The sequence below is a fragment of the Phragmites australis genome, chromosome 13 (assembly GCF_958298935.1).
Source record: "Phragmites australis chromosome 13, lpPhrAust1.1, whole genome shotgun sequence".
Lineage (NCBI taxonomy): Eukaryota > Viridiplantae > Streptophyta > Magnoliopsida > Poales > Poaceae > Phragmites > Phragmites australis.
Window position 1 is genome coordinate 27,657,922 of NC_084933.1, and position 20,010 is coordinate 27,677,931.

General features: G+C 43.0%; 1 protein-coding gene across 1 annotated transcript; it reads left to right on the forward strand.

The window, feature by feature from the left end:
• The first annotated feature begins 17,198 nt into the window (after positions 1-17,198).
• LOC133888682 (coniferyl alcohol acyltransferase-like) lies at positions 17,199-19,599 on the forward strand. The gene is made up of 2 exons (XM_062329013.1): positions 17,199-17,687; positions 18,423-19,599. The coding sequence occupies exons 1-2, from the start codon at positions 17,253-17,255 to the stop codon at positions 19,350-19,352; spliced, it is 1,365 nt and encodes a 454-aa protein (XP_062184997.1). The 5' UTR covers positions 17,199-17,252; the 3' UTR covers positions 19,353-19,599.
• Positions 19,600-20,010: the final 411 nt, after the last annotated feature.

Sequence of the window (20,010 nt, forward strand, 5' to 3'; positions counted from 1 at the left end):
TGATGCTGGTAAACTAAAGAGTCTTGCTCCAATAGTAAGAAATAATGAAGAAGCACATGAAAGAAATTATGAAGAGTAAGATATAAAAGCACCAGAAAGTGCAACCTATGATAAAATAGTAATGAACTATGTGAATTTAGAGGAATTATGGAATATAGCAACCATAATAGTCGATACATACTTCGCAAATAAAATTGCCACAACCATAGATCATGACCTTGAGCCTGCATCGCTCATTGAATATAGAATGGGGTCAGATTGTGAAGACTGGCAGAAAACAATAACGACTGAACTGTTATCCTTAAACAAAAGAGAGTTTTTGTACCAGTATATCGCATACCTCCCCACATCAAACTAGTTGGATACAAATGGGTTTTTTGTTCGTAAGAGGAATGAAATTGTGAGGTACAAAGCACACTAGTGGTACAAGGTTTCACTCAACGACCATACGTTGATTATGAAGAAACCTGTTCTTCGGTGATGGGTGGCATTACCTTTAGATATTTAATCTCAAACTAGAGTCAAACTAGAGTTAAAAATAAAATTAATAGATGTTGTGACCTTATATCTTTTTGGGAGCCTAGGTTCGACATTTACATGAAGGTACCTAAAGAAATACCATTACCGAATCAAGATAGAAGAAATAGACACATTTATAGCGTACAATTGAAGAAGTTGCTATATGAGTTGAAACAGTTAGATCTCACGATAGATTTGTGCATATGAAGATGACCTGAACATCATCAGTACAAAAGAAGAAATAGAGGAAGCAAGCTTGTACTTGAAGTAAGAATTTGAAATGAAAGATTTGGGTAAAACTAAGTTTTGGTTAGACCTACAGCTAGAGCATGTGATAGATGAAATTTTAGTATATCAGTCAAACTACACTCAGAAGGTATTAGAGTAGTTTGCTCTTGAAAATTATTTTCTGCTAAAACCCCTATGATCGAAAGGTCATTACAAGCGATCAAGATCCCTATAGACCTAGAGAAGAGGGGGGGAAGTATTGAGACCGGAATTCCTAATACAGTGCAGAGCCCACTAAAGGCATCAGAAGGGCGTAAAGAATATTCTGCGTTACTTGCAAGGTAGGAAATTTCTATGTTTTTTCTACAGAAAGAATCGGAACCTAAGTCTGGTTGGATATGCAGATGCTGGGTATTTGTCATACCCGCATACAGTGAAATCACAGACCGACTATGTTTCCCTATATGTTGGAATTATAATTTCCTAAAAATCGTTAAAGCAAAGTCTTGTATCTATTTCGATGAACCACTCAAAAATAATAGCTTTATATGAAGCCGCACGGAAATACGCATGTATTAGAAGAGTGATCAATCATATCCAGTAGTCATGTGGTTTGAACACTACTAACACATCCATAATTATCTATGAAGATAATATTACATGTGTTGCACTAGTGCAATCGGGATATGTGAAAAGCAACTTAACGAAGCATATCAACTCTAAGTTCTTTTATGCTCATGAATTGCATAAAATGAATGAAATAAAAGTAATATATACCAAATCATATGAAAATCTTGCAGATTTATTCACTAAGTCTCTCCTTGCATCTAGTTTTGAAAGATGTATCTATGGTATTAGGATGATGAGGCTTAGAGAGTTGCATATTTCAGGGGGAGAATTTTTAAATAATACCGATATAAGAAATTAAATCTCAGTCAAGAAGATTAAGTACCCAAAATTAACCATGAAGATTATATGAAGCATTTTAGGTGGATTATACTATTTTTCCCTTAAATGAGTTTTTTTTGAAGTTTCTCATGTTAATGTTTTTAACGAGGTAATTCGTGTGACCATATCGCAAGCTATATTCTATTTCTCTCAATTTTTTCTACTGGGTTTTTGAAGAGTTTTTATGAGACATGCATTTCGTGAGAAGTGTTCAAGGAGTAGTATTAAGAAACCTGAAGTTTTACAACAGAATTTGGACCCGTCTCGATCTCTAAAAATTTAACCTTTTTGGAATATGTATCTATCTCTTGAAGATTTGTTCTATCTTTTAGGTGTTTTTGACACTATATATATGGAGCAACACACCTCATTGTAAACACAAATGAATAAAGAATAGACAATCTTTCCTCTACAGTATACTTCTCTTTTGCAATCGTTATCTTAAAAAATCACTGAACTACACTCACGTCATCTCTTCCCCCTTCAGCCTGCGTGGATTGTGCTTCTTACTCCTCGCGCTGGTGTTGCCTTCATGCCCACCTTCAACTGTCTACGGTGGCTCTCCCGCCAGAGAATCAAGCTCACCGTCTGCCACTACGTTAATCATTTCATTTTGTCACCGCACAGCATGGCCCACCTATGGCCTACGCCACCATCGGCCCATCGTCACTGGCCGTCGCCAGTCCGACTACCTCCCCGTGACTCCTTAACCTCAAAAATCCCTTCCCCTGATGACGACGGCTGGAGACAAGAGAGAAAGAGAGCGTCGACTCAAGTAATTAACTACGACATCGATCTCGACACGTGGGTCAGGCTCTGACGTGAGAAGGAGTGTTTGGATTTTGATCGTAACACAGTGAATAATGCTAACACAATGCTTAACTATAATGATAATTTGATATTTTGTGTATATTGATTGTTCATTGTATCATATCAGATGAGTGAGAATATTTATACTTATACCTTAACCACTCATCTTATTATTACATTAACATCTATGTTCTTTAAAATATTCTCAGAATACTTCTATAGTTATTATAACCACTACACTATTATAATATTACACTGATCCACTACTTGACATGTAACTATAGATGCAAGTATCGACCCGACCTTTGTCGGTGGTTAGCTACCTTCGGGCTTTTCATCGGCTTAGTTCCCTTTGAGTCTTCATTCCACCTCAGGTGACCTTTCGCTCTTCATCTTTATCTTTGGCAGGGTGCTCTGCCCTTTGGGTCTTCGTCCCTCGTCAAGTAGCTCTCTAGCCCCCTCGTTACTTTTAGCAAATTCTCAAGATCTTCTGTGCATCCTTCAAGACCTCTAGTACCCATACTTGGCATTAGCCTTCACTTCAGCTGTGTCTCTACCAGATAACTTCTAAAACCACTTCGTTATTGTGTTATCATCGCCAATTTCTGTTTGAGATTTGGTTGGCTGAAGTCGTACGGGGAACTGGCCAGGTACCAATCCCCTACCAAGAGGGAGCCGGCTACCTCTGCTTCTATGACGCCCCGGCTGCGGCCGCCAAGTGCAAGAACCCGCCGCCCTGGAAGCTCGGCAAGAACAGGCTCTTCCGCGCGGACTCCGGCAGGCACCGAGGGGGCGAGGGGCCAGACTTGTTATCCACGGGCGGCAACAGCAGGTACTGCCTGGACGAGTGCTTGGCGCACCGGGATGACAACCTTTCGTCCCAGGTACGACAAGCACGGATGGCTGCGGACCACCGGCCATCAGGTTCACTCGTGAAAGCTGTATAAGGTTGCACATAAACTCAACGAACCCATACTCGATCCGTATAAAAAGAAGAGAAGAACACCACACTACCTATGAAAATGTCGGAATTCACTTGGGAAATGTTTTCGGTGTGGTCTAGGAATGATAGTCACAAGCAACAAAGATATAACAGAGTGATAACATTAGAAATAAAAGTAAATAACAGGAAATAGTCTAATATGTATCCCGAGTCATCATCAGTATAGTGTCATCGGTCTTAGTATAGTGTAAGTGAAAGTGGTAAGTTAGAAGCACAGCACGATGACATGTAGCTTCTACCGGTAGAAGCAACTAGGCCACGACCAAGAGTTTGATGTCGTGCTTAGTTCACTAACTCACTTAGACCTCAGACTCGTCCTCATCAGTTGTCTCTGAAGGCAACAAGCCACACATGCGGTAAAAGCCATCATGCTCGATGACGCGTAACTTCTACCGGTAGAAACAGCTAAGCCACGACCAGAAATCCGATGTCGTACTTAGCCCACTAACTCAATCGGGCTTGGACTCATCCTTATCGGCTGTCTTCGAAGGCAACAAGCCACACAAACGGTAAAAACCACAAAGACAGTCCAGCTACAAAAGCAAAGCAACAATATCAGCTAACAAGAGAGCCACATAGGCACTGGTGATCACCAATGAGCCACAAAGGCGTCAGCCGCAAAGGCATCATATACTCATCTAGCTTTTATGCTCTTGGCATAAGATGGCCATCACCAAACACAGGAGTACTTCCAGCAAGAGGAGCTCTCAAACAACTTTTTGCTCTGCAGCAGAATATGGTCACCAGCAAGCACATAGTAAAAGCAATCCATAAGCATATGTGATCAACAGTAGTGTAGTGGCATGAAATCAATAATAAGGGCACCCCTCAAAGGAGCCCTCTGAATAACTCCACCTCTGCAGCAAAATATGATCACCAATAAGTATCCGGCAATAACACAGGGTCGCCAGCAAGGGTACCAAACGGCTAGCAATAACACAGCATCACTGCAGAAGCATTATGCGGCCAGCAGTAGCAGATGAACTTCAACAGCACAGCAACCGTAGCACGTGGACTACAACGGTGCGTTGGCCGGGGCACATGGATTTCACAAGCATTTGTTGAGAGATGTGTAGGCTAAGCTAACTTAAAATAAATTATTTTATAGTATTTATCTAGAAAATCATATCAATAGACGTGCAGCGTAGCGAAAAAAGAGTTGAAGTAGACCGATCTAACACCATGCGCATCACGCTCCTCTACCATCTCCTCGATCAGCTCCACATAGGTGGTCGTGCTCCTCAACTAGTTACTCGAACAACTCCGAGCAGGTGTATCGAGTTCTTGACCAATTCTGAGTGGTCATGACGTGTTTCTTGACCAGTTCTGAGTGATTGATTCATGCTTTGTGACCAGTTCTAAGCATGTATGTCGACCAGCCGAATAAGTTATTGACCAGTCGAGCAGCAATATCGCAATCTTAACGCTGAGGAGATTAGTGCCGCAATAGCAGCAACGCCTCTATGGTATTCACACATACTGAGCAGGACCACAGTACATCGGTGTGTTGGCACCACACGCACAGTTAGAGTTTTAAGAGATCGTGTGAAGAGTTACAGCTAAGATTTCAGAGTGGTTCTCTCTTCGCCTCATCTCCACACCTCTCCTTATGTTGTAAGATCTAAAAATGTAATTACAGTAGGACCCTTATATAAATTTTAGAAATTTAGGGAGCTCTCTCTCTCTAAAACACACAACTACAAAGTATTGGTGCTGCTCTAGATTCTAGAAACGAACCCAGCAGCAGTATATACTTTCCTGTCTGCTTGTGCCAAAGCAAAAGAAAAAAGAAAGAAATTGAGATAATGTTTGAACCGGATTGGGATGGATATTACAGCATTAAAAGGAAAAAAATCTTGGACACCTCTAGATTTCCTTAGTCCCCACATATACTAAAAGATAGGGATTAAATTAACTCACCTGAGGTACGATAGAACCTAACCTAACCTAACCATGGGTCAAGCTCCACAGTATAAAGCCACCCTCTTCCGTAGCTGGTCTTTCTGCACCAAAAGTTCACAAAGAAACAGAGCAGAGTAGGGCCGGGAGAGGCGGAGAAATCAGTGGGTATGAAGTGATCTTGCTGCTAGGTAAGACTCACCTCTAGCACAGCTTTGATTTCTTACCTGCTCTTGATTTCGATAGTTTTCTTCCTGTTCGTATCGTACTAGCTCTGGTCGATGTTGCACAAGGATCTGTTGGTAGTAGCTAGCCTATATCACTCTGGATTAAAGAAGGGTTAGGATTTCACATCTAGAAGCTGCGCTAGTGTGTCCAGTAGCATTATGACGTCAATCTGAAGCCATCCACTTTGTAACATGCATGCTTATGGTAGTAATATTATGCTTAAGTCATGAAAGCTCACACATCTAGCACAAAGAAACTGTCAATGCTTAACTGAACTTTAAGCTGACATGCTACTCACTGGAACCTGCTGAGAATAGTCGACGCAGTTGCCGGTGCCGGTGCCGTAGCCGTAGCTGTCGGCAAGAACATAGTATATACAAGAACGTATGCTCAGAGTAGCCTTACATATATGGGCTAAGACCTGAAGATTAAGTCCACAATGACTAAATAATGATTATTTACTACTTGGGAAGAAACATGAAAAATGAATTGACATTGGACGCCTGCACATGCTGAATGTTATCTAGGGCTTGAACTGATGTAGCATCAGTGTATGGGTTAGGTAACGCAGAGAACTGCTCTGAATATCCACAATATTCAGTCATGTGACTACTCTAAACGTGTGACAGTAAACATTAGCAATGCTTTTTACCAAGCTATCTGTATGCTAATATTATAAACAATATAACCCAGATAGGGTAATAATCATTCAACTGTGTTTAGGTGTGATCTCTAGCAGTGCAAGGAAGAACACTTGAACATTTACAAGATAAGTTGTGCGTATTAGATACTTGTTTAACAACACTAGTAATTAAATGACATGCTGAAATACTACCAGCATAATCTGGGTAAGAAAGTGGTAGTATTTAGTCTGGGACAACCAGCTCTTAAAATAGCGATATGTGGCAAGGCCGATATCAGGATGAGAAGGGCAAGCCTCACTCAAGTAGGGATGCTGGTGTTGGTTTCTCTGAGATGGGGTGATACTAATTGGTGGAAATTATGACGATTTAAAACGACACCTCTTTGCAGAGATTAACCTAAAACACTAATATTGAATTATTCTATATCTAACTTAACAAAGATGACTTTCATGTGGTAAGCAGTTGGTGGAAGTTATGAAGATTTAAAACGACACCTCTTTGCAGAGATTAACCTAAAACACTAACATTGAATTATTCTATATCTAACTTGTCAAAGATGACTTTCATGTGGCAAGCAGGAACTTCAAGACCTGAACTATTGTATGCTTGTAAATCTAAAGTTACTTGCTGAGTATGTGAACATGCTCACTGCTTGTTTTACCGATATGTGCAGATTTGATTGCCAATGGTTCAAATGAAGAGGAAAGTTTTGAAGGGATGGGGAGTGGCGTTCAGGAATAATATTAGTAGTAGTAGTTCAATTTTCCTTTCACAATAATTTGATGAACTCGGAGATAACGGAGTACTGTTGTTTCAGTGTAACCATACGAGCTTGAAAAATGAATAAATCTTGATCTCAAATTCCACTTGTAATAAATTTTCATTACATATTGCCTTGTACACTTATTGCCTTGTACACTTATGAACACTAAAATGCATAAGCGTATGGCGGCTGTCACTTCCACGAGTTTAACTTTGGGGCGTGATGGTTTTAGCTCGCTAATGAACTTCTACATTGGAAGCCCTTTATGATTCCTAACTCCTCATGGATCATAATCCAATTAAACTTATATACGAATCCAATCCATATGTCTTGATCCAACCCATTAAGTGTGTGACTTGTTACGTTCGTGTATAAATGGTTACGACTCGAAAACTCTTTCCAAACCAAAATCAATAGTGGTCCTTAACAGTACATATTGACTTTCGAGTATACACAAAGATCTTATTGACTGAACCTTGATGCACACATGCACTGATCCATTTGCCTCACGATATCAGTCAAGCTTAAGGCGAGATATGAGCCACCCTTAGGATAGCTCGACCATTCATCTGATTAAGTAGTGGATTCACTGTGATTAACTCTTTAATTATATATTGGCATGATCATGCACTTTCTACATCTCATGACATGCTTTATAACAACCCGAAAACTATTTTTATGACTACCCAGTCACTGAGTACCTAAAAACTATCTTTATGACTACCCATCTCACGACAGCCCTAAAATATGTCACTACACATTCTGGGAATCAATAACGATCTCAGATCTAAGGATCCTGCAGGTACACCAATTGAGATAACAACTGATGACACATTATAAATAATAATCCCAGCAGTATCTCAAGATGGATCTATCTAACATCATATTCTTTAACATAAATATCTATATTATTGATTTGGTATCTCTATACCTATGATCCGTAAAATGTGATCATCAATCAATACATGTATTGTTCTTATGAATCATCACAATAATATTTGACCCGGAATCAATTTAGAATAACATCATAATACAAACAAAGAGTTCTATGAATAAGTTACCTACTTGCAAGCCAATGTAAATTATAATCATTCTTGGAATAACACATTATTCAGAAGTACATAAACATGACTTGATACAATCATCTCTATGATTGCCTATATGACATATCACCTTCAGCACTGTAGCAACAGCAATGACAAGATGGTCGGTCTGAACAACACCACAACGTCTAGCCTCCAAACTTTACCGCATTGATGATGGTAAGAGGTTGGGGGCAGCATTGGTGGTGACAACGTGCAAAGTGGCTACGTGACCATGGAAGAGTACGCACACAAAACATACGCGGCATAACCACAAGCTCACGGCACGATGGCCAGGCTTCATCGTAGGAGGAGGACAGGGATGTACCTCGTGTATCCGGTGTAGGCTCGGGGACTCTAGTAGATAGGATCGGCGTGACCATAGGCGTGCGGTGGAACAGCACAGCCATGAGTGGCGCAACAGGGAGGGCGTGGCCACGGGCTCACAACAGCAGGGCATCAGCGGTGACATCAAGTTAGGCAGGAACACAACTATTAACAAGCAGCCACATGGCTCTAGCCCTCTCCTCCACAGTGGGCGGCCGCCAACAAGGGGACTCGACCAATGGAGGGCACACGACAGTGCACTTGGTAGGGAGCGGCGGCGTGCAACAGAGCATTAGGCAGTAGTGGCCAGTGCTCTGGCGTGATATGGCTTCACCCCTTTCTCTCTTGGCCTCCGTCTTCAATGGGGCAATTAACTTTTCGCCACCACAAAGATTGCCGCACTCTCAAATGTCATCATAATTGCCGACTTCACCAATTTGCCATCTGGGGCTCACCTTTTAGCTCTCTTGTGCCATTTGTGTCCCAGTCAGCAGCCATGTGGCAATTTTCTTCTTTATACGATGTGGAGTGCGACACAAAAGGATATCTTTGCCCCCAGTGAAATCACGCACCAGACTAACCAGCTGGTCTTCTTCCTCCCTGGCTCATCTGTCTCCCTCATGCTCTCTATGTCACCTCTGAGTCCTTGTCCATCACCGCATCATGTCTAAATCCTCATGGTCCAAGAGTAGCAACATGGTTTCAGCGTCAGTGAAGTCTGTCGCTATGGCGAGCAGTTTGCCCCTCATTATGTGCCCAATGTGCAAGGAAGCAGATATCATCGAGCGGACGACCAAGATGGTAGAGAACAATGGCAAGAGGTTCTTCAAATGCCGGTGTAACATTCAAGGGGTGAGTGATATTACAGTATTTTAAGGTTTTATTTGTGTTGCATTTGCTTGATTTGGTGATTTGGGTTTCACTGGTTGGGGATTTTTAGGGATTTGGGTTTCGCAAAATTAGGGATATTATGATGTTGCAGGACTCCACTTGCCCCTTTTACATGTGGTAGGTTGAGTACGAGAAATTCCTTCAAAAAAGACTGGGGTGCTCCGTGAGGATTCAATTTTAGTCTTTGATGCCATTCCTGATCTTCTGAGGGTTACAACATACCTGAAGGAGGAGGTTGCAGCACTGAAGAAAGACCTTACCGAATTGAGGAGTAATAAAGGCAACAATGCTCTAGCAGCAAGGATGGAGATACTGATAAGAGGGAACAAGGCATTGGTGTTACTGATGGCTGGGAACCTACTTGTTCTTGCGCTGGGTGTACTCTTGTTGCAGGTCAACTAAAGTAGAAAATGTAGGATGGGTGTGTTTCAGTGGAACCTATTGATGGTTGTGTTGCAAATGCATTTGGCAATGTAATTCTACCAGTGGAACTGAATGAAGTGTGCTTTTGTCAAGCAAGTGAGGGAAATTATTTGTCGTTGTGTGTATATATCACTGGTTTCTGGAATCATAAAAGGCACAACAAAATTATATGATAGCATGCATGACAGAAGAGCAATATCAGAATATGCACCATTAACTTAGTTGCATTACCACCAAGCATCATCACTAGGGGTGGCAATGGGTTGGGTTGGAGTCGGGTGGAGCGAGAATGCACCCAACCCAAAACCTGAAATAGGAAACCCGACCTAGACCCGAAACTCAATCCGGGTGCAAAATCATCGCCGCACCTGGCCCCGACGGGGGACTCGAGACCCGACAGGGAACCTATAACCTGAGACTTTCGCTCCCCACACCGAAATCCTCTTTGCCCCACTCCTAGAACCTGCCCCTCCCGGCGGCATCACCATGGAAGCGTGGCGGTGCTATGCTTGTCAGGGTGCAGGATGAGGCGGCGCTCGACAATAATGTGTCTGTGGTGGTAGTCCGAAGAAACGGGGTGGCGGGCGGTAGGGTGCGGGACAAGGCGGCGCCCTATGGCACCGTGGCCGCTGTGGCGGTGGCGGTGGGCGTGCGCGTCGGGGCGATGACGTTGCACCTCGTCGGGGTGCTAGACGAGGCGGCGCCCAACGGGGCAGTGGGTGGCGTGGCAGCTCTTGGAGCATGGAGTCGTGGATAGGAGTCAGCCTATGGAGCATGGAGTTTGTGGGCTTTCCTTAATTTGGACCCACAGGGCACCCATAAGGGAGAATGAAGCCCTAGCCTGGAACCCAATTCAAGTCAGGTCCCCGAGCCAATACCCCATGAGGCAAATTCTGTACCCAAACCCACCCTTGCTGGGTCTGAACCCCACAGGACCTCGACCTAACCCGGATAGTTGCCACCCTTAATCATCACAGGTTCCCAGATTAGCTCTAAACTTAATAATGCATCACATGACATATTTCAAACATGACAGAACATAGTTCAAACACCACATAGTTTATGTGACCACTTGTGGTTTTTGGGACCTGACAAAAGAGGTAGCATGATAACTTCTTTTTAGGACCTCATCAGTTCTTTTTTTGGGGTGTTATTTTCTTCACTAGAAGATGCCTGCTAGTAGGAGCAACCTCTGTTGCTTGGTTGGCTTGTGGGGAAGTTGTCATAGATAGCTGCCTTCTAGTGACTGGTCAAGAGCTGGTCTATGAGAACTCTTCTCCTGCTTGCAACACGGAACATTGCCTGCAAAATGAACTTGGTATGAGCCATGATCCAGGAAAAAGGAAGCAAATAAGTGAGGAAATACCTCCAGGTTACTGGACCGGTGTTATCTGCCAGTTGACCTCAGCGAACCTTTAATCTGGGTGGAGTTGGGGCTACTAGAATGCTACTTGTACCCCTTGAATCTTCATTGCATTTCTTCTTTCATGACTTTCTCTCATTCTTTGGAGGATTCCTCTATTGTTTCCGCATCAAAGAACCCAAAGGCAACTGGGTACATCTAGTTATGGACATCTAAGGCATTAGCAGCAGTCATGTGACCATTCCACTTTCCATTAAAGGCAGTGGACACTACCACATAATAGGTCATCAATGCCAGTTCAAAATTGCCATCAGTGACAGTTTTTGAACCGGCACTGATTACTCTGCACTGGTAGTCACCGACTATCAGTGCTGATTCTTAACTGGAACTAGCACTCATAGTCGGTTCCAAAAATCGATGTCCTAAAGCAAAAAATGGATTTTTTTTAACCAATCAGCGAACGAGGCCCGAGCTACCCCACACGCACATACCGTCGTCACGTTTTTTCGTGCATGTGCCTTCCGTTGGATTCAAAGCCATGACCTCCTCCCTCGCGTGTACGTTCCTTACCATCTCACCTATCTCTCATTGCTGATAGCACTACGAGATATTTTTCTTTTGACCCCTCATATCGAAAGTTTGTCATGATTATTTCGGCATCTAAATTACTTCAAATGAAAAGGTTGTCAACTACAAAGTTATAGATCTCATCGAAAGCTATAATTTTCATATAAAGTTTATCTCCTCCGACACCGTATGAAAAAGTTATGAATTTTGGCAAATCGATTGTCATCAACTATCAGTGGCGGTTCGTGACACAAACCGACACTGATTTTTCGATAAAGGAAGATTTTATTGATCTCAGAAAATTACATCTAGGTGATACAATAGTTCTGAGAACTGTCACGGCCTCTGCAAAAGATGCACACGGCCAGAAAAGAAAAGACAAAAGGCATAAAAACCGGTGAAGATAGGAAAAGTTATTATGCTCCGATTGTCCATCTAGACCGTCACCCATACACCTGGGTAAAACAATCCCTTACCACCCTCTCAAATTGCTGACATGCCACCGTAACCGTATCCCGAGAGTCTGGCTTCTGCAAAATAGCCCAAGTATAGAAACCGGCACTGATAGTCCCTTCATTATCAATGCTGGTTCTTAACACCTCAGTCATCGTATACGGGAGTTTAACAACCAACACTGATATGTCTTCAGTAGCGGTTCATGCACAACCAATACTAATAGAATGTTATTTATGACATATTTTGTAGTAGTGGATATCAATGCTAAGATACTTCCTACATCCTGATAGAAAACTTGTGATACAAGGTTCAAAACAATAATAGAATTTCTACTACATTATCAGGGCATCTCAGCTGTATCTCTGCCTTAAACCTAATCATTATTATGCCTTAACTTATTTTTTATGCTGGGTCCGCTAGACACCAACAATTGCCAGAGGGTCGAGGACAAGTAAGAAAGATATATGACCGTACCGGGATCTCATGGTCGCGAGACAAATCACGTAAGCATGCATGTTTCGTCGCTGCATCGCCACCTGCAGGCGTGCCTTCTTTCTTACCTATAGATAGTCATGGGATTGCATAATGCATTATCTAAAAAAAATGCACGGTCACGCCTAAATTACTAGCCACGTACGGAGAAGCAGTCGTTTTGGCAGTTAGTTTGCAGCCCATTTGGTACTCGGCAACTAACTTTTCTCAAATCCTGCAGGAACGGAACTGATTTCTTTTGAATTTAGGTAAACAACGCTATAAAAAACTATTTCTAGAGGCGGGTAGTAACTCGTTTTCATAGGCGTTTAACGCACCCACCTGTGATCGAATGTCTGTAGAAATGAACGATTTCCTAGTTTAATTCTACCGTTTCTAAAGGGCCCACCCATCACACTTACCGCTTTCTCTGTCTTGTCTTGAACTATCTCAATCTGTTCAAATTTAGTTCTACGTTCAAATCAGGGAAAATTTTCAATTGAAAACCGGTGATAAAACTAGTTTATCGGGTCTACCGGTGAACTTCGGTAAAAAAAATTACTATATTTACTAGTATTTTATTTGGATTTTATCTAATATATCCGATAAATCATGTTTACCGATGTCCTTCGTAAATTCCATTTAATAGTAAAAAAGCTTCAAATAGTTTTAGCCAGGTAATATAATAATTCTCATTTTTTTCAAGTGCTATTGTACTAACATCAACTAGGGTCAACCGAGACCAAAAGATGTGCATTACCAAGTATACGTGACATAGAATTTAGACAATTATTTATTTGAATAATTAGTCTCTAATTAATTATTCTACTATTTGAATTTTAGGTATGTGCTTATTTGCTCCATCCTCTCTTTAGTCGTCGATCTATCTTTTTTTTTCCTTCTCAAGAAGAGGGTTAACCCTCGGTTTAATTATAAAAACCATTTGAGTTTACAAGAATATTTTTTAAAATGGACCGACAAGAAAATTGCCCGCTATATTAATAAGAGTTTACAATGGTCAAATATAAAGCATTATCCCTACATTAAACAAGGCAGAGGTATGGAACGCCCGCGCTTATACCCTCACACAATTAATTAAAATAGACATGAAGCTACTAACTAAGAACAGACTGAAGGAAAACAGTTCAGCTCTGCTAATAATTACGAAAACCTAAACCAAAACTCAAAAGCAGCAGCAACTTCTTTTTCTTGCTTCACTTCGATCTATATATTTAGCGTTAAAACAGTGTGTGTGGGTGGTATGCCTTTTTCATGTAGCCAACCGAACCTAATATTTTGCTTGCATGATAGCAAGATTATATAAGTTTGAACTTTGGAGATCATAGCTGTTTTAATTTTTATTGATTTTTTATTACGGTATATGCCCTCTTGTTGTACCAACAACGAGAATTTCTTAAGTAAGGTTAAAAGCCCTCTCCTTAACTAGATGAGTGAGGTTGCTTGTTTATTCGAACTAGCTAGCTTTCAGGTCTCTTTCTTTTGACAAGCTCTCGAGGGAATATATGCATGGCTTCGTAGTCTTTGGTCTCCATGCGTCTATTAGGTAGAGGTTAGTTCAAGCATCACTGTATGCAGTAGGTCACCACCAAAGCATGCAGAGCGTATATATATAGCTTAATTCATGAAAGGTTCAAAGATATACTTAAGTGCATCATGATGTATATATATTTTCTGTGTGAGCAAGAAAGAGTAGGATCTTCTTCCTTAATCTGTTTTTTCCTCTCTTAATCAAAGACATCTATATCGGCATGCCCTTATTCACATGGGTTGGTGACGTATACTTTTTGCCCAGTATATATTTTGTCTATTCCTCAATTTTATTGAGCTATTTAGTTATAGCGTGATTTCAGGGCATAGCAAAGATGATTGTTTTGCTTATAATAAATCTATGTGTGGGAATTTATATGCTCTTGTCAAATTTGGGTTCTATACCGTTGTATGGTTTAGTATATACCAGTTAGCGGTGTAGAAGCGTTACCCGTTGATATATTTCCAGAAGATTATGATGGCAAATGTGACTGGTTATAGTAATGTAGTTTTCGTGGAAACGAAGGATCTTACTCCAGTAGTAATGTCTGCCTTTCGAACTGATTATCCATTTGATGAAATGTTTAGACATCCTATACCGGAAACAGAGTGCATGCCATCATAAAAGAAAATGGTTACTACGAGTTTAGGTATAATGATCAGTTTCTGCTTATCCGTAGGTGTGCTACCTGACATAAACGCTCCGAATTAAAAGGAAAATCAAGAGAATAGTACATGAGCATACTGGTATCAATATCTGTTTCTTTCTCGAGAACGTTAAGAACATATACTACTCCTATAATGCTGGTATCAACTAGAGTGGTACATATTTGGTCCTATACCGGAAACATACTAGTACTATAATACTGGTATCAACTATAATATTGGTTAAACATGTAATAACCAATTTTCATGGGTTTGACAAGCTTGTTTTCATTTTTTTTCACATTGTTTTCAGGTCTGCACATACAGCTCGGTGCCCTCACCCCTTTTTGTTTTTCTCTCACTACAAAGATAGGCACCGCGCCAGTAATTCGTTGCAAATTACTGTAGCATCACTCACATTTTACTGTTTAAAATACTGTGGCGCTAAAGATAGATGATCCCAGTCCATGCTCCGTATACACTTGATTACTTCCTGTTATGTGAACACAGCAACATTAATGGTTTTTCTCCTTAGTGTGATACTGTAACGAGCCAAATGGCTTATAGTGGTTTGCTGGTTGCCGATACGTGGACGCTATAACGTTGATGCAGAAGTATGTTGATAAACCGGACATGTTCCTTACCACGACTTGCATCCCAAATACGGAAGAGATCCCTTGGGTGTTTGAGCCCAGGCAGCTGTCCTGATCTTGTATGTATTTTGGAGCCAAATTAGAAAATTTCAGGATTCAGCTCTTCGATAATCACATCCATTATTGAGTTCTAGAAAAGGAGTCTCAGGATACATTATTAATTTTATTTTGTTAGCAACGTGTTGATTAAAGGGGCTCATTCAACTTAACAAGATTTCAACTTACTGTATAGGTAGTTTAGGCAACTTGTTTATTAAAATATCAAGGCGTGCACAGCTTCGAAATCAACAATGCAATATTCTTGTCAAAAGTGGTGGCTCGCGTTGCAATAATCGAATTTATTTTTATACTCATGTGAATTTTACATGCACGCTTGCTAGTCGCAGGTGTAAGTAGAATGTTGCTTTGTATTAGATGGCCGAGCCATTTTTCTTTATTTTGCAATAGACGCTATGATTGATCCGTCGGCGGGGGGGGGGGGGGGGGGGTGTTCTCACTCACTCTCTTGCATTGTGAAACTTCTAATTCTCTAAATGAAAAAGGTGCTCTAAGCACGTTCTTGAGAAAATGTTTTAAATATGTTAAATAATAGTGCTTACTCTTTAGAAATATTTTAGAATTCAATTTGTCTCCGTGTCCTGAATATTTGAATTTAAAAACCAATATAAATTATTTTGGCCTTTATATTCTGATGTTACTATCATCTTATATACCTTTTAGACATTGCCCGCTCATTTTACTAGAAGCTTTCCATATTCTATTGTAGATGACATCAAAATGAATAGAATTGATCTTTTAAAACTAGCAATTGTATATGTGTTTTATATACGTGAAATCAATTTAGAATATAGCAATTCGAAGAAGCAAAAAATATATCAAAACAAAATAGATATTTATATACACAAAATTTACAACATGATCACATAATTTTTATGAGGGAGGAGAATGACTAGTACCTGGATAGGAGGGTGGAGGTACCGTATCGTCTAGGGATGACTGTCCGTAGTAATGCTGTGAGGACGATCAAGATAGTGAGCGACTTGTGAAATGATGAAAATAATTTTCGTATAATATCTTGGTGTAACGATAGCGTGACGGATGCGACCTCCGTGGTGGATGGCGGTGGAGGCGACGTGCGGGCGGCAACACACCCTCTCCAGAAAACCGACGTTGTAGACGAAGTTCGGGAAACGACGCACTCTCTGGAGAAACCTTACAGTAAATATATGAAAGATAAATATTAGACGTGTATGTATGGAAGACAAATAATAGGAGGTTGAATGTATTTTCAGAATGTATAAAAAATAAATATTATATGTCTATATATATATAATAAATAATGAGAGATTAAATATATTTTAAGAAAAAAATGAGATACAATTTTGTACGATGATCATTTAATCAATTTAGATGAACGATAAAAATACATCAATACATCAACCTGTTATAACTCATGTATTTTATAGAAATATAAATATATATACCCAACTTAAATATAAGATATAATAGTCGATCGTCACACGGTCATCTTATTTTGGATCTCGAGAGTTTTAATCTCGTGACAAGACCTAAGTAATCCCGAAGTCCGTGCGTTGACTTGTACCGAAGTACGTGCGTGTTGCTTTTTTGGGTCTGTACAACACAGTAACACAGTAACACCCATATGCGCTTGAAACCACGCTATCCTATATAAACCCACTTTCAGGCTCTCTATCCCATCTGCGCTTGAAACCAAACCAAATACACTCTCCCTCTCTCTACTCGATCTCCCTCTCTCCCGCAACATGGTCAAGGAAGCCATCACCAACGGCCGGCGCAGCCACGGCCATGGCTCCGAGGTAACGGTCATGGTGGCCTCGACGGTTGCGCCGGCGCTGCCGGTGCAGGAGCACCGCCTGCCGCTATCCAACCTGGACCTCATCCTGCCGCCTGTCGACGTCGGCGTCTTCTTCTGCTACGCGGACCCCGGCAGCAGCCACCACCCGTCGGCAGCCCTGAAGGCGGCGCTGGCGAAGACGCTGGTGGCGTACTACCCGCTGGCCGGGGAGATGGCGGCAAATGCGGCGGGCGAGCCCGAGCTGCTGTGCAGCGGCCGCGGGGTGGACTTCGCGGAGGCGGTGGCCGACGGCGCCGAGCTGCGGGAGCTGAGGCTGGGCCTGCCGGACGAGAGCGTCGAGCAGCTCGTGCCCAAGAAGAAGGACGGCGTCATGTGCGTGCAGGTTCGATCGGTTCCATACTTCCATGTATATCTTCTCTCCCTAGAAAACGCAAGAAAAATAAGCTAGCGAGTAGCGAATCATCGGCGCTAACATGCAAACGTGCACAGAACTACAAGTTGAATTGGAAATTAAACTCGATTATCTACGTACGTGTACGGCTATAGAATTGTATATTTGTATAGTTCACCAACGCACTAAGATTCATTTCACCTAAGAAGAAGGTTATCTTTCAAAGTCTTTTGGAGAGACTATTCCATGTGGCAGTCAACTACTTCTATCCTATATCCTTCAAACAGATAATTAAGCTAGCAATTTGTTGTGCCATTTACAAACACGGTCAGGTATGAAGTACCCGGTTTGCCTGGTAACGTTCTTTTTCCTTATGACTACGACAATGGAATTTTCTAGTTTGCATTGGTACGTAGGCCACTTTCATGTTTCATCGATCACCCCTCCACCAACTTTTATATATTTGTACATAATATACTAAACTGTATGTACCAATCAACTTATTTAAAAGCCTAAACTCCGTAACTCCATGTGTCTGACGCACAGGACCAGTTGAAAAAGTTTGACACGTCCAAACATGGCGATGAACCTAATAACTTTTTCTAGTTCAAACTTAATCAACTGCCTAAGAGATTTATCGCAAGACTGCAGGACACTCATACGTGTATTAGCAAAAGTCGTAATTAACTTTATTAGAGTTACACTCATATAAATACATGCACGCAGGTGACCAAGTTCAGGTGCGGCGGCGTCGTCGTCGGCTGCTCCTTCGACCACCGTGTCTGCGACGCCTACTCCTTCAACATGTTCCTCGTCGCGTGGGCCGCAGCCGCCCGGGGCAGCTCCGCGTCACCGGGTCCGTCCTTCCACCGCTCGTTCCTCGCGCCGCGTGAACCGTCACCAACGTGCGCCGGCACCCTCGCGGACCGCCTCTTCGTCCCTGTCAGCTGCGCGCCAGCCCCGCCAGCCACGGCACCCGACGCCGCCAACCGCATCTACCGCGTGTCCTCGGCCGACGTCGCTGCGCTGCAGGAATCGGCGGGGCCCGGACGCACGAAGCTTGAGGCTTTCACGGCCCTCCTGTGGCAGCTCCACGCCAGGGCGGCCTCGATGGGCCAGCGTTCGTGCTGCATGGGCGTGGTCGTGGACGGGCGCACTCGCCTCCGACGTGACGGCGCCATGAAGGCCTACTTCGGTAACGTCCTGACCATCCCGTACGGCGTCATAGGGTCCGACGACCTGCGCGGCATGGCCCTCGCCGACGTGGCGAACGACGTGCACCGGTGGGTCACGGAGGCCGCCACCGGCGAGCACTTCCAGGAGCTCGTCGACTGGGTCGAGGCCCAGCGGCCCGATCCCACGGTGGCGAGGGCCTACCTGGGCCGCGGCAGCGACGGCGAGGACGCGACGGCCTGCGTGGTGTCGTCGGGGATGCGGCTCCCGGTGGGCGAGGTCGACTTCGGGTGGGGCCAGCCGGCGTTCGCATCGTACCACTTCCCCTGGCCCGGCGGCGCCGGGTACATCATGCCGATGCCTAGCGCGCGCGGGGACGGCGACTGGGTGGTGTACGTCCACGCGGCGCCGGAGGTGGTAGCGGTGATGGAGGAGGAGCCAACCGTGTTCAAAGCCCTGGAGAGTAGCTACATATTCGGTTGATGTGGCAAGGGAAGCTAGGTACATACGAGATCATGTTTAGTAAGTTGATGGCGCCATCGCGTCATCGTGCATGTGTACATGTCTAGTCTGTGGTTTACCTTGCGTTCCGTGCGTGTACGTGTGGCACGTACTTGTACTGTACTGTTATGTACGCAGCACTGCGGGGGACAGTCAAATGGGTCGACGGCACTATTGTAATCGTGATATCACGTTGTCTAATCAATGGGAATAATATCGTACCCTCGTATCTAGTGACCAGCAGACTTGCACTTCCACAGAGCCCTCCCGGCACCGGCAGCAGCCACGAACTTACAGCAGAGCTAGAACTGAAGAGAACCAAAAAATTACAGTCATCACGCCATGCCCTCATCAGTCGAGCTACCCGTGCATTCCATCTGTCCTTGCTTCTAAGCAGCCATCATCTCTTGGTTCTTCGCTTGTATGCATGCATGCCAGGCACAGTGGCGCTACCAGACCTGCAGCCTCTTTTCCATGTACGTTACCTGCAGAGCAGCCGCAACAAACTCATTGAGGCCTCGTTTAGGAGGCCCAACCCCAGCCTGGATCGTGCAGTGGATGCATGGCCCGGGATATTATCCTAAGATCCATGTGACCGAAATGTGATAATCGCTCGATCTCTCGAAGGAGGAATGCATGG